The sequence below is a fragment of the Balaenoptera acutorostrata genome, chromosome 1 (genome assembly GCF_949987535.1).
Source record: "Balaenoptera acutorostrata chromosome 1, mBalAcu1.1, whole genome shotgun sequence".
Classification (NCBI taxonomy): domain Eukaryota; kingdom Metazoa; phylum Chordata; class Mammalia; order Artiodactyla; family Balaenopteridae; genus Balaenoptera; species Balaenoptera acutorostrata.
Genome location: NC_080064.1, coordinates 108,629,372 through 108,650,785, shown reverse-complemented (window position 1 = coordinate 108,650,785; position 21,414 = coordinate 108,629,372). Strand labels below are relative to the sequence as shown.

Genomic DNA, 21,414 nt, shown 5'->3' with positions numbered 1-21,414 from the left:
TCGAACCTTTTTCCCAAAAGAGATTTGAAGTGAGGTGTTAAAAATAAACACCTCACTTGTAACCAAATACAACAAACAGCTAACATAAAAATAGAAGATTCAAAAGCTTTAGAAAAGACAAACTATAGAGCAAAAACCTGAGCTAATATAAATACTATAATTGAGCATTATATTTACCTCTGGATTTATGAACAGTAAAAAAGAAAAAGAAAATTAGTTATATAATTCCCATTGCTTCTTAAAAGGAAACACATCAAGCTGCCAAAAGAGGCAACCATTTTTTTTGTTTTGTTTTGGCTGCGTTGGGGCTTCGTTGCTGCACGCGGGCTTTCTCTAGTTGTGGTGAGTTGGGGCTACGCTTCGTTGCACTGCACGGGCTTCTCATTGAGGTAGCTTCTCTCCTTGTGGAACATCGGATCTAGGGCCGCGGACTTTAGTTGTTGCAGCACGCGGGCTCAGTAGTTGTGGCACACGGGCCCAGCTGCTCCGTGGCACGTGGGACCCTCTCGCACCAGGGATCAAACCCTTGTCCCCTCGCACTGACAGGCAGATTCTCAACCACCGCGCCGCCAGGGAAGTCCTGCAAATTTTTATTACAAGGTGAATTTCTCAAGTAGGCTCTTATACCCACAACAACTGAACACCATAACCATCACTGGCTTTATCTGAAATGAATTTGAAAAAGTATCTTGTTTCCTTGGTTTTTTTTTTTTTTTCATTTGACACAAAATAAAGAGGCTATCAAATGATTATCTTTTTTTTTTAGCATACTGCTATAAGTTAGGGGTTTAGTAACATAGTTTAAATGAGTCAAAACACCAATTTTGTTGAACTCCTTAGGTATATAAAAGCTGGATGCCAGCCTGTCTCTATTTTTATTACTTACTAATGATAGGCCCATTCTCCTAGCCAGCATTCTAATTTGAGGATCTAGGGATTGTTCTTTCTGTTCTGCCAATACTGTCTCTCACATCCCTGTCTAAATCTGTATCTTTTCTGTTTTCCTTTTCATCCTTTAAACTCAGCCACCTTTGAACCTATAAAAGACATTATAATGCAAAGAGTATTGGCTCCTGAGTCAGGTAAATCTGGGCTTGAATTAGGTAAACCTTGGGCAAGATGGTCCTTTGAACTTCAGCTTCCGTATCTGTAAAATGGGGATAAAATCTACCTTTCAGGGTTGTTGTAAGGATTAGAAATATTTTCATGCAGATCACTCAGCATAGCATCTGGCACCAGCAGATATTCAGCAATGCTATTATTTAAACTACTTTTATTATTATGATTACCCTTGTCCAGGTCGATCTGCTTTACTGTGTTGCATGACAATTCTCCCTACCTATTTCTAAGACTACTCCCCTATTGTAAAACCAACATAATACTCTGCTGTGTTTCTCCTATCATTTAACCTTGTCTACACTTTCAAAGGTAGCACTACCCTCAGCCACAGCTGGGATGTTTTTTATCCTAGCACAAAGAGTATACAAATTAGTAGCTGTTATCCAGCTCATTCCACTACTTTTCCTGTTGCAGCTTCTTTACAGCTTCCTAACACTGAATGAACATGTAGTAACTTACAACTACAATATAAATGATTCCAAAGGGGGTAAAGGAGACAGGTCTGTAAATGGGACGGGAAAGATCTAAAGGACCTGAACCATGCTCCAAATCATCCTGGGGCAACAATGAGTTAGTGACCATCTTCTAGGAGAGAAGGGAAACTTTTCCTATCAAAAGCCATGGAATTAGAGAAAATAGACTAAAGCTTTATAAGGAACAGAATCATGAGAGAAATGATCTACCTTTAAAAATAGACATTGTCAAAAGTAGTAAAAATTAGTCTCAAGAACAATATCTGAGCATCAGCAAGTCCTATAGCTTTACCTGCAAAATATATCCTAAGACTGACCACTTCTCATTGTTTCCATGGCCACAGTCATAGTTCTGAATGGCTGACCCTGCTTCCACTCTTCCGCCACTTCCAAAATCATTTTCTACAGATCAGTGAGAATTACCTGATTTTAAAATTTGGATTATGATATTATTATGGTGTTTTGATTTATACATTTTTTCCTCCTTCTTTCTTATCCTCTTTTGAACTAATCAAGTTTTAGTCTTATTTTGTTATTTTAATTCCCCTTTTTCTCCTCTTGGTTCAGAAATAACACACTATTTTTTCCTATTATTTTGGTACCTACCCTTACAATACATACTTAAATATTAATTAATTAAAATAATTAATTAATTAAAGCATAAATCCAATAAATCTTGACAAACAATATGACAGCTTTAATTACAATTCCCCTCCTGTTTTATGTGTTACTATTGTGTTTTTTTACTGCCAGAAGCAGTCGTTTTTTTAAATGCAGTAATTATTTGTTTAGATTTAGCCACACATTTCTTTGTTTACCAGTTCTTCTCCCATCTAATCCATCCTCTTTGCTCAAATCATCCTTTCTGTAGTAAATCTTTTTTTTTTTTTTTTTTTTTTAATTTAGTCATTTTATTTATTTTTGGCTGCGTTGGGTCTTCATTGCTGCTCACGGGCTTTCTCTAGTTGTGGCGTGCAGGGGCTACTCTTCGTTGCGGTGCACGGGCTCTAGGCACGCGGGCTTCAGTAGTTGCAGCACACGGGCTCAGCAGTTGTGGCTCACAGGCTTAGTTGCTCCGCGGCATGTGGGATCCCCCCGGACCAGGGATCGAACCCGTGTCCCCTGCACTGGCAGGCAGATTCTCAACCACTGCGCCACCAGGGAAGCCCTGTAGTAAATCATTTTAACAGTTCTTTTTTTTTTTTTTAACAGTTCTTTTGACAAGGATATATTAGTGGTAAATTCCTTCAGGTTTCAATTTGTTTGAAACGTTTTACTTATTTTTAATTCTGGAATAATATTTTAGCTGAGTATAGAAGTCAAGGTTGGCAATTATTATCTCTCAGCTTAACTGGACCCACATTGCAACTTTGTTTGGAATAAAACAGAGACAAGACCACTCTGCAATTACAAAAATGTGCAAACATACCCTCTTAACATGCATATTTGCTACTTTTTGTTGTTGTTTTAACCAATTTTAGCTCCAATCCCTCTTTAATCCTTCCACCACCTAGATAAAAATTTAGATACCCAACCATTGAAATGCCCCTGCTTCTTGACAATATTCAGTCCAGAATTAGCCCTTACTATTCTAAACTCTAGTTGAGAATCATCCAACAGCAGCTCAGTCTCTACAAGAGGCTCCTCCTAACTTCCCCTTACTGAACTGATCCCATAGTCCCACTACAGCATTCTCTTCCTTGCTGCAGCAAGAAACCCAATTTTTTGACTTCAGGTTTGTTCCCAGTGGTCTTTGGTCAATGGGCTTTGACAAGGATGTTGGTAAAAATTCTCCAATAATCTCAAAGGGCCCACAGATGACTTCTGACTTTAAAATTTTATTATGGAAAATTTCAAACATTTACAAAAAGAAAGAGACTAGTATAACAAATCCCTGTGTATCCATCGCCCAGTTTTTTTTTTTTAATTAATTAATTTATTTATTTTATGGCTGTGTTGGGTCTTCGTTTCTGTGCGAGGGCTTTCTCTAGTTGTGGCAAGCGGGGGCCACTCTTCATCACGGTGCGCGGGCCTCTCACTATCGAGACCTCTCTTGTTGCAGAGCACAGGCTCCAGATGCGCAGGTTCAGTAATTGTGGCTCACGGGCCCAGTTGCTCCGCGGCATGTGGGATCTTCCCAGACCAGGGCTCGAACCCGTGTCCCCTGCATTGGCAGGCAGAGTCTCAACCACTGCGCCACCAGGGAAGCCCCCATTGCCCAGTTTTAACAATGATCACTTCATGTTTCAATCTTATTTTACCCCCACCCACTTCTCCCCCATCTTGGATTATTTGGAAGCAAACCCCAGCTATCGTATCTTTTCACCTGCAAATATTTCAAGATGTATCGCTAAAAGATAAGCACTTTTTAAAAAATGTATCACATCAACAACTTTAATAATAATTCCTTATAAATCATTAAGTATCCAGTAAGTGTTCATCAACATTCAAGTTTCCCCAAATATCTCATAATTTTTTTTTCTTGAATTAGAAATTTCTAATTAAATTAGAAATTTCTTGAATTAGAATTTATTGTATTCTATTGTAAGTCCATACTCTGCAACTGGTTGATGTCTCTTAATTCTCTTTTAGGCTATAGGTTTCCTCTCCATCTTCGTCTTTTTTTTTTTTTTCCCAATTTATTTGTTGAAGAACCCAGGTCATTTGTTCTGAAGAGTATGCCCATGTCTGGATTTGCACCTCTGAGGTATCATTTTATGTCTCCTGCATTCCTTCTAAATAAGTAGTAAGCTGACTACCGGTTGATCAGACTCAGACCGAAGGGGTGTTTTTTTTTTTTTGCAGGACTACTTCATAGGTGGAATTGTGTACTCCACCTATGATCAGAAGGACGTGTTTGTCTCTCCTTTTGTGATGGATAACAGCTATCGTTGATCATTGCCTAGATACATTAATTCATTAGGAGTTACAAAATGCTGATATTATAATGCTGATATTGTAAAATGCCATTCCTTCTTCATTCATTTGCTGGAAAATTTCTATAAATAGAAAATTTCCCCTTATCTTGTGTTCCCACAGAAAAAATAGGATAAATGCTTAATGCTTTCCAGTTTCAACGTAATGAATTAGTTGTTCCCCTAGCATTCTCCAACAATGACCAATAAGTTTGTATGTTTAAGAATCATTGTAAACTCATAGATTTAAACATACCTGATATGTTTAGATCCATTGCATATAGTATCCATTTTGACACTCAAATTGTCCCATCTTTGGCCAGTGGGAACTGTTCGAGTTGCTTCTGAGTCCTTTTGACAGAATTCTAACAGTTTTTGAAAGCTTCCTTGCTTATCCTGGACAATTCCTGCCCCATACCTGAAATCAGCGATTTCTCCAAGGAGTTCCTTTTAGTGTGAAATGGTATTGAGATAGCTCAGATTGGACACCAGGGGTGTTCATTGCTACTGGGTTATTGTTTCTAGGCCTTTTCAGGATAAAGTTAGGATATGTTTTAGGATAAAATACACCATGAGCTCTGTATAACTATGAGTATATACCATATATAAAAGTATAACTATGAGTTATACTTCCAATTTAAATTCAGAATATAGAGTTTTTACTTAATTTCATCAATCATAAATCTGTATCTCTTTATTCTGCATCAAAAATCCTGGTTCACAAAGACACTAACATTATTACTCATTTGTTTTATCCCACAGTACACCCACAATACTTTCAGAATAACAATGCCAACACTACCACCAACGATATGACTACCTAAAATGTTTTTGCACTTCTTTTTGTCCTTAGAGTATACCCCACTTGGGATGTCATAGTCAAATTATTGTGTTTTAAAATCATTTGGATAGTTTGGTTGGGGTCATTTTACATTTTTATTATAACAGCCCTTGTGATATGGCTTCATGTGGTGGAGAGAAAATTTTTCAGATCTATATGTATAAAAAAGAGAAGAGTACTCTGTGGACTTCTAAATTCTGAATTAAATGTAGAGCAACTTAAGATGCTTTAGTGACAGTATTTGGAATCAGTCCTTCTGTTAATTTCACTTGGCAAGTACTAAGAGATGATGATCCCTGGTGCCTATGGCTGCAAAAATACGACATGGCTAAAGTCCTTGGTTGCAATATCTTAAAAGGTCACTAGATTATGCTACTTCACAAAAGTATCTTTCTGAATCTCTTTTTCTCTCAGTTTCTCTCTCCAAGTTCTTCTTCCCTGTGGGTTACTAACCTTCAAAAAATTCCATCCCCATTCCTTTTTCTTCTCTTTGCCTTTGCTAGCTTCCTCCCCAGAAACTCAGGAGCTTATACATTTGTGTGTATACTTGGGAAGAGGAATTGCTACATAAACAAGGGAGTGAAAATGGAGGAGGTAGGGGGATAGACAGCTGCAAGGATCTGAGCTGGTAGACTGAAACAAACCCTCATCCTAAACAACTCAGAGCTCAGATTTCTTCTTTAGACAGCTGGCTTTTTTAGTCCTTCTGAAATCTCTACAAAAATGGGGGAGGGGCTGTGAACTACCTCTGCTATGCACCTTATTTAAAGTCAGCTACCTCCTAGATATGTTCTGTCAAAACTAAATGCAATATTCAATACAGTAGGGATGAGGGTGGTGAATGAAACGTATACAGTTGTCCACTCTAATTTTTAAAGGCCAGGAGCTCATTATTGACAATGCTGAAGGGCTGCCTGCAGTAGGCATTGACTAGAATCATATAAGCTCGAACTGGATATCTGACTTGCTTGTCATATTTCTGTCCTCCCCCCCCGCACTTGGCACCCTATACTCCATATTGTTTCTAATCCTCCTACCCTCCCCACTCCCCCCACTCTAACACCCTACCCCCACCAATGCTCCTGGAATTTTGGACTTAGCTATTTTTAAAACAGTCAACTCAGTAGCCACCTCCCTCCCCTGCTCAGCTGTCCAGTACTCCAGCCAGCCATATACTCCCCCTTCCCCCCACACCAGACCTTCTCTGGTTCCCTGACCTCAGTGAGATTGCAGCCGGTCTGGGGACCTAGGGGAGACATGGAGAAAGAGACGGGGGATCCCCTGGCTGGAGCTGACTGACAGTAGACAGTCATGGCTGGAGAATTGGATATCAGACTAATGTTTGACCTCTGGAAACAGTAAGTCAAAATGAAACTGCAATTCCTTTAATAAGCTTTTGGAGTTAGAATTGAAGTTAGAATTTCATAAAATTACGACATCTACTTGGATGTCTCTGGTCCAAAAGCTAGGATCTCTCCCATACCAAGGTGCCCCAATCTCCATTTCTCCTTCTGTCTTATTTCTTTCTGGCCTCTGGCCATTAGAAATTTAAACCTCCGTCTCTCCTCTGAGAGTCTTAGCTCTCTCCTTATCTTGTTACCTCAAGACTTCTGATGAAGTCTCCTTCTTTAATATGTGTCCCACATTTCCTATTCTGTGGTTTTCTCACCAAGGCCAAATTTAGCCTGAGATGATTAGTCACTGATACCCTTCTATCCTGCTCCTACTTAGCAGTGCCCTTCACATTGGGCTTTCAAGGGTGGGGGTTACTCCTTGTTGTAAATGATTTCTCCCCATAACTCTAGTCCCATCATCCTATTCTTCCTCCTGCATGACTCTCCCTCAATCGTATCCTTATCCCAGGAGAGGGTAGTTTGGCAAAAGAGAGTTAGCCCCTCCCCAAGCCCTGTTCTCATCAAAAGATTGAGAACTTCTCAACTTGCAAGGTAAGGTTAATGGAAGGAGTGGTTCTTCAGTGAGGTTTGGAAAATTACAAGAAGAAATGTTGACTTACAAACAAATATTGATTTGCATGCTTGGCTTGCATCCCATTATCCCCTGAGAGAGAAGGATTATAATTTTAGCTCTCTAGAGTAGATGAAAGAGACTGGTTCCCTTTTCATTTGAATACTGACGTTCTAGAGAACAGGGATGGTTTATACCACCCTTACTCCTTCTCGCTGAAAATTCTGACACAAAGGAGGAAAATAAATGAATGACCTCTGGAGGGTGTTCCCTCCTGATAGGGAAGGGCAAATAAGAGGTATGTTTCTGAAGTATTTTCAGATCCTAATTCTGTTGGGGAGCCCACTGGTATGATTGAGATCTGATCTATCCACTCCTTTTTTGACATTTCTGCTGGTTGGTAGCTCAGAATGGGGCAATACAGTGGACTCTGCCCCCCTGAGTTCACTCAACCTTTCTTCCACCCCCACCTAGGGGTATTGCATAAGGGACCTGAAAGTGGCCGCAAGAGCAGGGCACAGAGACTTAACAGCCTCGCTTTTAGTTCAGGGAGCCCCATTCTCCCCAAACTCCAGTCTGCTCATCTTTTTCTTGATCTCCCGAGATTCTCTTCACACGATTCTGAACAATCTTCAACTCTTCTCTTTCCCCATGCCCAGCCAAATTTCTTTTTTCAGTCCCTTACAGGACGTCCGGTCAAAATTCACTAGGTAGGAGGGTCACCAGCTGGAAAGAACCGGAACCTGGGGGGACCTGGCTGGATAGGTATGGGGGATCCAGGCCAGTCCCCTAGTCCCTGGTCCCCCCATGGCAGTCCCCCAACTCTAAGCATTCTCACTCTCCTGCTGCTCCTCTGTGGACATGGTAAGGAAGGGTTAGATAAGGGTTTGGGGAATCTAGGGGGTAGGCTGCTATGTAGGGGTGGGCATGTGAGCTTGGGTGAGTGAGAAGAGATGGGTGCTGAGGAATTCCAGTCACTCGCCCCACTCTCAGATAGGCATATTTTATTCTCCATTCAACTTGGGGAAGGGCACTGGGAAAGCCCTTGATCCACAGGGAGAATAGATCTAGCAGGGCTTACACATGTTTAGCAAGATTCAAAGAGGACAAGACTAGAAAGCTGGGGGCTGGGGGCTCGCGGCTGCGCACTGGGGACTGTGGAAGGCTCTCAGTTGGGTTTTAGGACCGGCTGGAATCCCCTGATGAGGTTTGGGAGAGTTATGGTTGAGCGGGGATCTGGGGACCATCTCACAATCCTCTCTCCCTTCCGTCCTCAGCTCATTCTCAGTGCAAGATCCTCCGCTGCAATGCTGAGTATGTATCTTCCACTCTGAGCCTTAGAGGTAGGGGTTCACCAGGAGCCCTTCGAGGAGGAAGCCGGGGTGGAGGGGTGGGCTCCAGCGGCCTCTGCCGAGCCCTCCGCTCCTACGCGCTCTGCACTCGGCGCACGGCCCGCACCTGCCGCGGGGACCTCGCCTTCCATTCTGCTGTGCACGGCATCGAAGACCTGATGATCCAGCACAACTGCTCCCGCCAGGGCCCCACGGCCCCTCCCCCACCCCGGGGCCCAGCCCTTCCAGGCGCAGGCCCGGTGCGCTCCTCTGGTCCCCCAGCCCCGGACCCCTGTGACTATGAAGGCCGGTTTTTCCGGCTGAACGGTCAGCCCCCAGGCTTCTTGCATTGCGCCTCCTTCGGGGACCCTCACGTGCGCAGCTTCCATCACCACTTTCACACGTGCCGTGTCCAAGGAGCTTGGCCCTTGCTGGATAATGACTTCCTTTTTGTCCAGGCCACCAGCTCCCCCGTGGCATCGGGGGCCAACGCCACCACCACCCGGAAGGTCAGGGACTCAATTGCTCCTCCAGATCCTCCCATGGTCACCTCAGGGTACCACTCCCATGCCATTCCCCCTATTTCTCAGCAATGCTCCCTATTCCCTTTCCTCCTCAACCATTCTCACATCTTGAATCACTCCTTCCTACCAAACACTCGCTCCTGTAAATCACTTTCCCTCAGTGGGAATTTCACGCCAATGCAGAAAACCCTGAAGAGAAATTTGGAAAGAAGAAAGTTGAGGAGCCCTGGGTTGAGGAGTTACAGAAAGGAAACTTTTCCTCCTCCTGTGGGAGCTTCTGAGGTTGAGACCAAATAAGAAAGAGAGGGGTTGAGCAGGGATAAAGCAATATTGGAACATAAAGAAGGGATCAAGGAGTGAGAACCATGATAAGCCTTTCATCTCTGCTGGGATCAGATCCCTGATTATGTAATGAGGCCTGACTGGTGGAAGCGGGTAGGATACACTGAGCCCAAAATAAACTGTTTTCCCTCTTGCCCTCACAGCTCACCATTATATTTAAGAACATGCAGGAATGCATTGATCAGAAGGTCTACCAGGCTGAGGTGGACAATCTTCCCGCAGCCTTTGAAGATGGTTCTATCAATGGAGGTGACCGACCTGGGGGCTCAAGTTTATCCATTCGAACTGCTAACCCTGGGAGCCATGTGGAGATCCGAGCTGCCTACATTGGCACAACTATAATCATTCGGCAGACAGCTGGGCAGCTCTCCTTCTCCATCAAAGTAGCAGAGGATGTGGCCAGGGCCTTCTCAGCTGAGCAGGACCTGCAGCTCTGTGTTGGGGGATGCCCTCCAAGTCAGCGACTCTCACGCTCAGAGCGCAGTCGTCAGGGAGCTATAACCATTGATACTGCCAGACAGCTGTGCAAGGAAGGGCTGCCGGTTGAAGACGCTTACTTCCATTCCTGTGTCTTTGATGTTTTAATCTCTGGTGACCCCAACTTTACTGTGGCAGCTCAGGCAGCTCTGGAGGATGCCCGAGCCTTCCTGCCAGACTTGGAAAAACTGCACCTCTTCCCCTCGGATGCTGGGGTTCCTCCTTCCTCAGCCACCCTCCTAGCCCCACTCCTTTCTGGGGTCTTTGTTCTGTGGCTTTGCATTCAATAACTAGGCCAGCAATCTCATGACTGGTTTAGAAGTGATTTGTGGATAGAGATTGGCAAGGAAGACCATAAAGAATCACTGAAGGAAACAGTGAGGACTAAGAGACACATGAAACAATGACATTTATCCAGAGTGAGAGAAGCTGCAGCCCAGGGTTGAAATGATCACAGAGTGAGGATTCTGGGCAAGGTTTCTGCATTCCAGACCTCAGTAGGGGCTCTTCACTAATTTTCCCAGTCTTGTTTATAGTAAGCAAATTGTTCCAGTCCATCTACTTCTGATATCACCCCTACAAGCTTAGAGGTTATGGGGTCCTGACCATCAGTAGAAAATTTAAGGGTTGAGACTTTTAATAGAGAAGAACTGAAAGAGGAAGAGATGATCATTACCCATCAGAAACTCAAAATCTAATGATATTTTCTCTTGGAAGGTGGAAAGAGGAGGAAATGATAGGGAGAAGAGTCTATTTGATCAGTATATGTGGGTAAGATGTGTTCTGCTTTCTTGGTTCAGAGATGAAGTGGGGGTTGTCTGGATTTCTGGTGAAGGGAATCTCTGTCTTTGGAGAATAGCACAGATAGGAAAGAAGCTATCATCCCCACCCCTAACTAATCTGTTATTAAAGTTATGAATTCTTCACATTTATTGCCTATGTTGAATCTCTTTACAGATGCTTAAGATGGCATAAAGACAATGTGTTCACTCCACTGAAAGAGGGCTCAGAAGTATCAGATATTGTTTCTGCCCTCAGAAAGTTTACAGGCTATTAGGGAGACAAAGCTGATTCACATGAAGGAGTGATGAGCATGTAATTATTCACTAAATTCTATGGTACTATGAATCCAAATGGGAAGATGGGTGATGAGAACTCAAGATATAATAAGAGGTAGTAGAGGAGATGGGATTTGAAGTGATCTTTGAAGATCGGGTAGGATTTGAATTAAGGACCTTCCAGGCAACGGACACCATCTGGAGTTATACATAGATCCATGATTCAGTGAGGAAATGAGCAAAACTCAAATGAAGTAGACAAGAAGTACTGGGATAGAAGGGTAGATGGACAGAGGCCAGATTATGAAGTGCCTTGAAAGTGGGGCCAAAGAGTTTAAATTCAATTAACAGCTAACATTTATTGAGAGCTTAAAACTTGCCAGGTAATGTTCTAAACACTTTTTTTTTTTTGGCCATGCGGCATGGCTTAGTTCCCCAACCAGGGATCGGACCTGGGCCCATGGCAGTGAAAGCGCCAAGTCTTAACCACTGGACCACAAATGGTTCCCTAAACACTTTAAAATTCTTAATTCATTTAATCCTCACAACTCTCTAAGGAAGGTAATATTCTTATCTCTGTTTTTATACAAGGAAACTGAGGTACAGGAAGATTAAGCAACTTGCCCACAGTAATACAGCTAATAAATGGTAGAGCCAGAGACTGAACCCAGGCAATTTGGCTCCAGAGACCTAACTAACTCTAAACCACAAAACTATGCTGTCAAGGAAACAGCCATTAAAGATTCTGGTTGTGGAGCTTGGCGGGGAAGGGGAGCTGCAGGCAATGGCTGCCACCACAAAAAATTTCTCTTCTTCTATCACGTGAAACCCAAAAGGGAGAGCTGGAAAAGGGCGGGAAAGGCCCAAAATTGAAGGAATCTAGTTTGTAGAAGAAAAGACTGAAAATGGAAGCTGTACTAGTTCAGGATGTTCTAAAGTAACAGTTCTGTTCTGAACAAAACTATGAAGGAGATAACATTAACATTCAGTGTTGTTCCCCTGCTTCTGGTCTCAGTCTCCCCTTTAGGGACTCCATTATCTACGACCTGCCCTCCCTAACATAATTGTGTATTCACCCTGTCTCCTCCCTCTTCTCTCAGTCTCACTCACCTGACCAAACTCCCCTAGGATACATATACACACCAGCCATTGCTTACCAGGCAGGGGGTCCTATCTGGGCTGCCATTTCAAATTTCTTTTGCAATTCTTCATCCTCTATTCCGGTCTCTCCACCTTCTCTAAGGACCATAGCCACTCTGCCATTCCCGCAAAGCACAGTCTCTATAATTTTTTTCTTTTCTTTTTTTTTTGGCCATGCCGCGAGGCATGTGGGGTCTTAGTTCCCTGGCCAGGGATGGCACCCACGCCCCCTGCAGTGGAAGCAGGAGTTTTAACCACTGGACCGCCAGGGAAGTCCCTATATGACCTTTAGCTAAGCTAGAAAACAATCTGTTCTAATGGAAGAAAATTGGAGGAAACATATCCATTGCTGTCTTCACTTACAGATAACTTAGGCATTTTAACTCAAAACATCTTTTTTAGAAACTGTTCCTTATATTGGTTCTCTTAACTCAAAAGAGTATGTAACTTTGTCCCTCAGGTGTGGGAATTTCAAGTACGTTAAGAAGAACGTCATAGCCAATTGGTGAGTGAGATTCTCTTATGGCACCTGTCATGCAACACTGCTTCCTTTGCCCAAACTTAGGTTAACCCTATTACCAATGGAGTATTTAAAAATAGGTAGCTCAAAATAAGTGCATGAAAAGATGCTCAGCATCATGACTCATTATGGAAATGCAAATCAAATTTTAAAAAAAACAATAAGAAAACACTACACACCCACCAAAATGGCTAAAATTTAAAAGACTGACTACATCAAGTGTTGACAAATTGTGAAGCTCTCACATGCTACTGGTGGGAATGTAAAATAGTACAACTACTTTGTAAAATGGTTTGGCAGTTTCTTTAAAAGCATATACTTACCATACAATCTAAACATTCCACTACTAAGTATTGATACAAGAGAAATGATAACATGTGTCTGCACAATGACTTGCATACAATATCACTCAGCAATAAAATGAAATAAACTACTGATACACACAACAATATGATGAATTTCAAAATAAGAATGCAAGCGAAAGAAGCCAAACAATAACAGAAAAGACTACATACTGTATACTTCCATTTATATAAAATTATAGAAAGTGTAAACTAATATATAGTGACAGAAAAAGATCAGTGGTTGCCTGGGGATGGTCAGGGGGAGGGAGGGAGGGATGGTTTACAAAGACACATGAAGAAATTTTTTGGAGTAACATGTTCATTATCTTGATTGTGGCAGTGATTTCATTTCAAAAGCCATGAAAATATACACTTCAAATATGTGCAGTTCATCAAACATCCAGTATACCTAATAAATATGTAATTTAAAAGAATAGGTAGCCTGCATTTCCCTCTTCCTTTGGTGGATCAGTTGAAGGCTTAGAATGACCACAGTATAAAAAGGAAGATTAGAACAGAATTTCCTTCTTCTAGGAAAACACAGAAAAGAGGAGGATGATGGGGAAAGGAAAGAGAATATTTAAATATTGTATACTCTCTCTTCTACTCCTATCACAAGGACCATATTCCTTCCTCCAGATTGTCATTCTCCAGGTCAGAGATCACAGAAAGGACATTTTCTGGTTTAAAAACATCAACCCTGTGCCTCAGTTTTGTCTTTCCGCTTCACTTCACAGTCAGTAGATGGTACTGATGACTAAAAAGAATTACCCAGTGAGGATGGAGCAAGCCTTCAGGAAAAAGAAAATTAATTTCTTAGATTATCTGATCTGTTGACCATCTGAGAGAAAATATTAATAAGTATTTGACAGAATTGGCATTTCAGACATAAACTGAGGATAGGTGCATAATAAACTAAATAAACTGCTTAAATAATTATAACTTCATAACAAACAAAGGGTTGTTCAGGACACAAAACAATCAAAATACACTACTTGGCTCCACAATTGATGCTATTTACACAGTGATAATAATGTAAACAATGACTACTGACTTGGCCAAAACTGTTATATAACTCTATAAGGAGGATGGGGTAGGAGGAACAGGAAGGTAGGGATACAATGTGATGTAAGATGCATAAAATTTCAAATACTATAACAAAAAAAGAGCAGATATGTCTAATATTTCTAAGTTAAGAAACAAAAGAAGAAACATATAATTTAGAAATATGAAGTAAATACCAGATGAAAAAGCTGAAATAATTGGAAGAGACTATCTCAGTGGAGTGAACTGAGGACTGCTGGGTTTTTGCATAAGCATCAAATATTATGTGATTTTTAACTATATTATGTTACATTATTTTGATTTTAAAAAGAGAGGGCATTTCCACCTTGGCCAGTCCTGAGCATTTCCCCTTAGCTTCTTATATTTGTGGACACCTCAACCATTTCTCAGGTCTACCCAACCCCCTTCTTACCCACTTCACCCCACCTTGTATACTTCATGGCAAGTTCCTTCCCACATTTCTTCTCAAGGAAACAAATAATTTCCATGGTCCAGTAATTACACGTTCTCAAAATCAGTGCCAAGAAACTGCACCAGCACTAAGGAAAGGAAGGAAGATAGAACATTAGAAAATAATAGGCCTTCTTCAATTTTTCTGCCTACTCCCACACCAAATTATTCATCGTCCTCCTAATAGTTAATAAGAAGAAATAAGTTACATACGTTTCCTGAGGTAAAATTTGTGTGTGAATGGAGGGTGGGCTTTGAGAAAGTGAAAGAGAAATCAGGAAAGATAACTGGATTCTGCCTCCACTGCAGGGCTATTATGGAATGATTCTTTGCTACTGGTTCAATATTTTTAATATCAAGAGTTTTGTGTAATCAGTCTTTGATACAGCATTTCTACTTCTACCTATGAGGAACTAGTTAAGCTGGATTTTTTTAAAAAATTAATCAGTCTCTTCATCCTGCCCTCCAACCCTGCCTCACCCCAGCGAAGAATCGGAAGGTCCTTTGCTGAAACTGTAGCACCTGGAACAGAAAATGTTCTGCCATGGCTTAATTTTCTCTTTATGGAGATCACTGTCCTGCATCTACCACGACCAAGCCTGGGGAGAATACCATCAGTGCTGGAGAAGAAGCCAAAACCAGAAGGATGAGCAATGGGATGGGCTAAATATGCTACACATTAGCTGATCAGGCTAAAACAATCCTCTACGGATTGACTTTTACTCTTATTTAGAATTTTTGAAGCACCTAAACTATGCCAGGCCATAAGACAACATGGTTCCTATCTTTGGGAAACTCAGTTTAGTGGGAAGTAACAGACAAATAAACAGATAAATGATCAATATTCATAATATATATATGTATGTCCAATATGCTGTTAGGAATACAAAGAAAGTGACAATTAAATCTGCTTGTAGAAATCAGAGAAATCTTTACAAAGGAGATGACTTTTTTTTTTTAAAGGATAAGATATGCTCTAGTGGAAAGATTTTTGAGCCATAAATTAGATGAATTTTGTCCTAATTGCGTGAAGTTAGGCAAGTCACTTGAGCTCTCTATATTGCAATATTCCTTTCTACAAAATATCTGCCTGCCTATCTAGTGAGAATCTAATGTTTGTGCAATTGCTTTATAATGCACATGTATATTTAGCTCTATGTACATTTATAAAATGCTATTAACATAGAAAGTACTGTTAAATGGGTAAAAAAGAGAAAACTGTTTTAATATGTAATTTCTTCCTCTCAGTCATGAACACCATATTCCCTCCTCTGCTCCTTTCTCAGGATCAAAGAATCATCTTCCTCACTCAGGGGAGTGGTCTGGGTCAAGTTTCAGGTCTCAGAAAAGCTTCTGTGTGGACTAAGGATCTCAATAGTACTCTAATTTGTCCACTGGGTGGCAGGGCTGAGCCAACTGGGTTACTGAATTGTGTAAGAAAGAATTTCTCAGAAAAGGGGAAGTTGGTTTAAGCACAAAATGTCCCATCTCTCTCATGTTTATAAACATCAACACGGTCCAAATTTCCCTCATAGAGAAATAAACCATCACCCCTCACCACCTCACCACCCTCACCACCCTTGCTCTATACATAATTGGGCCACAGGCTTCGAGGAGGGACTGGTTATGTTCAAATATAGCAGAAGGAACTGAGATTGAGGTTTCTTATTGTTGATAAGAAACTATACTAGGTTCTGAATTAGTAACATATTCTACTCCAGAGACATATCCCAGTCCACCAATGCAGTTTATATTTAATAACATATCTTCTCTATGAAATGTACTCTGCTAGATGCTATGAAGAATAAAAAGATTAAAAAGACACAGATCCTGCTCTCTAGGAATTCATTACCTAGGAGAGAAAAGAAACTTTACATGTAAGTTCCATATGAGAAATATAAACAATGTGGAATGGAGTATGCAAAGAGAATGAAATCCTATCTGGTTACAAGATGAGAGATGAGGGGATTTGGGAATCAGGAAAGGTTTCATACAGGAAAAGTCATTTGGCTGTCTACTGAAGAGTGGGTAGGATTTCAAAAAGTAGAGATGGGAAGGAAAGTCAGGCATTCCAGGTAGAGAGAAAAGCATAAACAAATGCGGAGAACGATATATTAGAGGAATACTGAGTACTCAGGTTTGGCTGATGTGTAGGGTACACTTCTGAGGAAGTAGAGAGAAATGAGACTGGAAAGTTTGGTTTAGGCCAATTTGTGAAGGCTTTAAATACCAGGTTGAAGCATTTGAATTTGATTCAGTAAGCAGTGGGTTTTGGAGCATCACAGGAACAGATAGGAACTCAATTGTGTTAGATTAATCTAGTCATGGTCTACAGATTATAGCAGAAAGATCAGCTAAAAGCTATTAAAATAATCTAGGCAAAAGTAACAAGGACATGAACCAGAGTGATGGCAGTGGAGTAAGAAATAAGAAATTCTAGAAACACTGGAAAGATGGCCTCTTCAGAATTTGGCAGTTGATTGAACGTGGGGAATGTCAGAGAGGAAGGAATTGAAGGCAACTTCGGGATTTTATGCCTTGATAACCAGGGGAATATATAATGGTCCCATTAAAAGAAACAAGGGTAAGAACTGAGGTTGAGCACGGGGGAAGATTATGAGCTCCATACTAGACAAGTTGAATTTGAGATGCCAACTGGAAATCTCAAGATGGGCTAGAGGTTTCCTTGAGTGATGTACAGATGGACAAACTGAACAGCAAAGCTTGAAGACAGAAAAGGAGAGGGCCAAGGAGAAAAGCTTTCGGGGGGGCGGGGGCAGAGAAAAAAGGAATTGCTAGCAAGGGAGAAAAAGGATAAAATCCAAAAGTCAAGATGAATGTTTAAATTTAAAAGGATGGCAGTTTTCAAATTATATAGGAGTCAAGGGAAATAAGGCCTAAAAAACTACTCTGGTTTCCTCTGGAAAACTTGAAGAAAACCATTTCAGTGATAGCAGAAGCCAGACTACAAAGGGACAAGTTTAGCCAACAGAGAAAGCTGGTATAATTTACTCTCTTAAGAAATTTGACAGTGAAGGAAAGAAAACATATGGGTGATAGCATGAGAGGGGGAAAAATTTTTTTTTATATAATAAGGCAACTTTAAGAAATATCTTAAATGAGTCTGCAGTAGTTCTGAACAAATTAATTTACCTCCTCTCCCCATCTTTCCCTGAAGTTGGACAACTTCTACATCGCCATTCCTTCCTCAAGATAGTAGAAAAATAGACCCCAATAAACATGAAATGTGGGCTTCCAGATGAGGGTTTTTTTTTAATTGAGGTAAAATTGCCATACAACATTATATTAGTTTCAAGTGTACAACATAATGATTGGATATTTGAATATGTTGCAAAATGATCACTACAATAAGTCTAGTTAACATCTGTCACCATATATAGTTACAGAATTTTTTTCTCGTGATGAGAACTTTTAAGATGTACCCTCTTAGCAACTTGCACATATGCAATACAGTATTATTAACTATGGTTGCCATGCTGTACATTACATCCCCATGACTTATTTATGACTAGAAGTTTATACCTTTTGACTCCCTTCACCCATTTTGCCCCCCCCCAACCCCTGGCAACCACCAATCTGTTCAGATGAAGTATTTTTTGATAATTAAAGCTAAACTGAAAAACAAGAACCCTTACAAAGCAAACTAGAGATAAGACTCTAGATTAAGTATTAAGAATCTTGGGTTTGGAGACGTATGTCCTAGGGTAAGTCACTTAAGTAAAATAAGGGAATACGTCTTTTTAAAAAAAGACTGCTAGAGTCCCCTTTAACTCTAACATTTTATGAGTCTTGCTCTGAATCCTTCACAGTGAAGATCAAACAGGATACCATGTGTTAAAGCACTGAGAGGCAGGACAACACATTAGAAAGGGTACATATAGACAGATCTGGGTTCAACATCTTGCTCTATTTACAAAATCTGTGACTGCAGGCAAATTACTTAACCCTTTGAGCCTGACTTCATCAACCCTGAGTCACAGGGTTATTGTGAGAATTAAATGAAATAATCTACCCTTAAAGCCCTTCTGGAACAAGATGACAGATGAACCTATAAATAAAATATTATTGAGGTAATTATGTAAAGGAACTGGTCCATTATAGGTGCTCAATAAATAGCCAAAAAGTCACTTTGAACTCTAAGTTCTGTTATCTATGACTTGGAGGCATACGCAAAGTTGATCAGTCTCAAATGCCACACTCCCTTTATTTGTCTCTAAAATAATATTCCCTAGAGGAGAATGGAAAAGATAAGAGTAAAAGGGAAGTTTACTGAGTGGAGATGACAGTAACAATTAAAAGGAAAAAAGAAGGGGTTATTAGGAAACTTGAGTCTTTAGAGTCCTAAATGTTTATCACACCAGAGGTTAAAGAAAAGAGAAATGCAACCAGCTCCTTGTCTCTGATTGGCAGTTGAGCACTGAGGGCACTTCTCTTCATGAACGCTTGGGCTTTACTCAACCACCTCCTGTAAAGCAAACAGCAATCACCACTTGGTTTCCTATTGGCACTGAGATTGAAGAGGGTGGGGAAGGAGCAGGTAAAGATGATCTAATTTGCAAAACTGGACTTAGCCCTCCTTTGCTGTTCCTTACTGGACCTGCCCTTTTTCTCTCTTGCACCCCACAAGTGTTTGTACTCTGTTTTCAGGACAGAAGTTTACAAGATTTTTTCTTCTTTGGCACAGGAACTGAGAAAGAAGAATCAGAAGGCACATTTTCATCAGAATACCAGGTTATAAGGTGAAAGGTTGTAAACAACTTTGCCAGGGGGACTCCATTTCAGAACATGCTTTGGCTACAGGCCTGGTAGGCAGCAGCTGCTGCCAAAGTGAAATAGGTTTTTGGCATTTAAGGGAACCCAGTCGTAGCACAGCGCAAACAAGTGGTCTGTACTGAGTTTTGAACGGGAAAGAAAGAAGAAACTGGAGCCCAAGAGAGGAACTTAGAGCAAAAGGGAATGGTATTAAGGTTTTTTTAAAAGTCAGTAGTTCACAGATGTGCCCAAATAAATATCAGCATTCCCTTTTCTCTAAGAGGTCCCAAATCAACACCACCCTGGTCTATTACACTCACCTCTCCTCTCAGTCCCTCAAAATTTATGTAGTTACACATCACACACTGTTTAACAATATTGATTCATGTATTTCTTTGTAAACATTTTGATATTTCATATTTATGTACACTTTCATATGTATCAAACTAAAAATTCTCAGAAGCTACAATTCAAAATTTTAAAATTACTTTAATGAGAGTCCCACCTTCCCTGCTCCAGATAACTCAATCAACTCAATCAATACTGTTGACCGACTGAAAATAACTCAGGCCTTATTGGTTAACTTTCTTGAACACGGTGCCACCTCAAACCCACACACCCTAAGGATCAACATGTTCCCGTTTTTGTTCCTGGGGGTTGGTGCTGTGTGTGTGTGTGTGCTTTCCGGTAGTCTTGATGCCTGATTTTTGAGCTTGCTTAATGGTGGGGTTGAGTTGTAACTTGTTAGCCTTAGAGTGTCAACCTAGTTAGGGTGTGTGAGGAAGGAAAAAGGATCTTTCACAGAAATGAATAGCCGTCTTTTTGCTGAGAGGGTAGGATTTCTGGATATTCTAATGCTTCTTATTTACTTCCCCATCTCAATCTTCGGGACATTGTCTTTCTCTTTCCAGCACAAGAAATGAGGTCATCTCCTGATTCCCTAACAAATGGGAGGGAATCAGGAATCAAAGACAAGGGAGGAGAATCCCTGTATCTCTGCACACAAGTTTTTCTTATTGCATTTATGAAAAATTTCTCAGGAGTCGGTTCCTAAGGCACCTCATGGCCAGCTAAGGAAAAGCCCATCTGACAGAGAGCCAAACGACAACACAGGATGAAGAGTCAAGGCTTCTTTTAGCATGAATACATAGTGTGCTAGTGATCCTTCTGTCTTCTCTTCCCTTTCTCAGCAATTTCTAAACAGCTTAGGGAAAAAACCAAAACACAACAAAAAACGAGAAGCTTTTCAAAGACAGGGGAATTCTTCCTTCAAACAGGAATACGGCCATCTTTCCTCGGACACTTTGGTTACAAACAAGAGAACTTTCTTGCTTTTAACTAATTTGAAGGCTGTGAGGAATGCAGGCAGCAGATTTAGGGATGTACCTTTGATTTCGTAAGTTGGAGAGGGGACGAAGACAAGAAAGAGTTAAAGTAACTCGGTGGGGGGAATGAAAAGAGTGAAGCACCCTTTTTTTTTTTTTTTTCCTTTCCTGGAGAAGCAGGGAGTGAGAGAGAATCAGAGCCTAAAGAACACACTTTACTAAAGAGGTAGTGAGGTAACTGGCGGAACATAAAGTGTTCCCCAACTTTTCAGTTAGGGACTGAAGAGATGAGGGGATAAGCAAGAGGATGTGGACACGCCCGCACTGTTTCCGGTCCCGAGAACAGAGTGGAGGGCGCATGGGCTGAGGCACACAGCCCCGAGCCCGGGGGCTAGAAAGGGAGGGAGAAGGCCGATCAGTCCCACATACTCGCTTTCCTGTGAGCGCTGAAGAGAGGTTAAAATTTTGTGACAAGCTCTCTTTTCCTTCCCGCACAGCAGGTTTTTTTGGGGGGTGGGGTGGGGTGGGGTGTTGTTTGTTGGTTTTTAAGAGGTGCGGGGCAACAGAAGGACAAAGGAGATGTTCCTGAACAGTAACAGCGGCACTCCCTGTCCTCCGCCCCGATCCTAAATTATTCTGGAGCTCTGGGATTGTTTTTCACACGACTTGCGATTTGTGAGTCGGAAATAAACAGTTGCCTCTAAATTAATTGCATTGGCTGAGGCTAGGCACGAAATTCCCTCATAAGCACA

The 21,414-nt window shown here is 41.1% G+C and overlaps 1 protein-coding gene across 6 annotated transcripts; it reads left to right on the top strand.

Annotated features, from left to right (window-relative positions):
• The first annotated feature begins 6,547 nt into the window (after positions 1-6,547).
• HJV (hemojuvelin BMP co-receptor) lies at positions 6,548-10,915 on the top strand. 6 transcript variants are annotated; one of them, XM_057557719.1, is made up of 4 exons: positions 6,548-6,706; positions 7,991-8,177; positions 8,591-9,153; positions 9,654-10,915. In XM_057557719.1, exons 2-4 carry the CDS (start codon positions 8,081-8,083, stop codon positions 10,275-10,277), a joined length of 1,284 nt encoding a protein of 427 aa, XP_057413702.1. In that variant the 5' UTR covers positions 6,548-6,706; positions 7,991-8,080; the 3' UTR covers positions 10,278-10,915. The 6 variants fall into 6 exon arrangements, with proteins under 6 accessions (XP_057413702.1, XP_057413703.1, XP_057413704.1 ...); XM_057557720.1 differs by having other exon boundaries at positions 7,973-8,177; XM_057557721.1 differs by lacking the exon at positions 7,991-8,177 and having other exon boundaries at positions 8,591-8,627.
• The last annotated feature ends 10,499 nt before the right edge of the window (positions 10,916-21,414 follow it).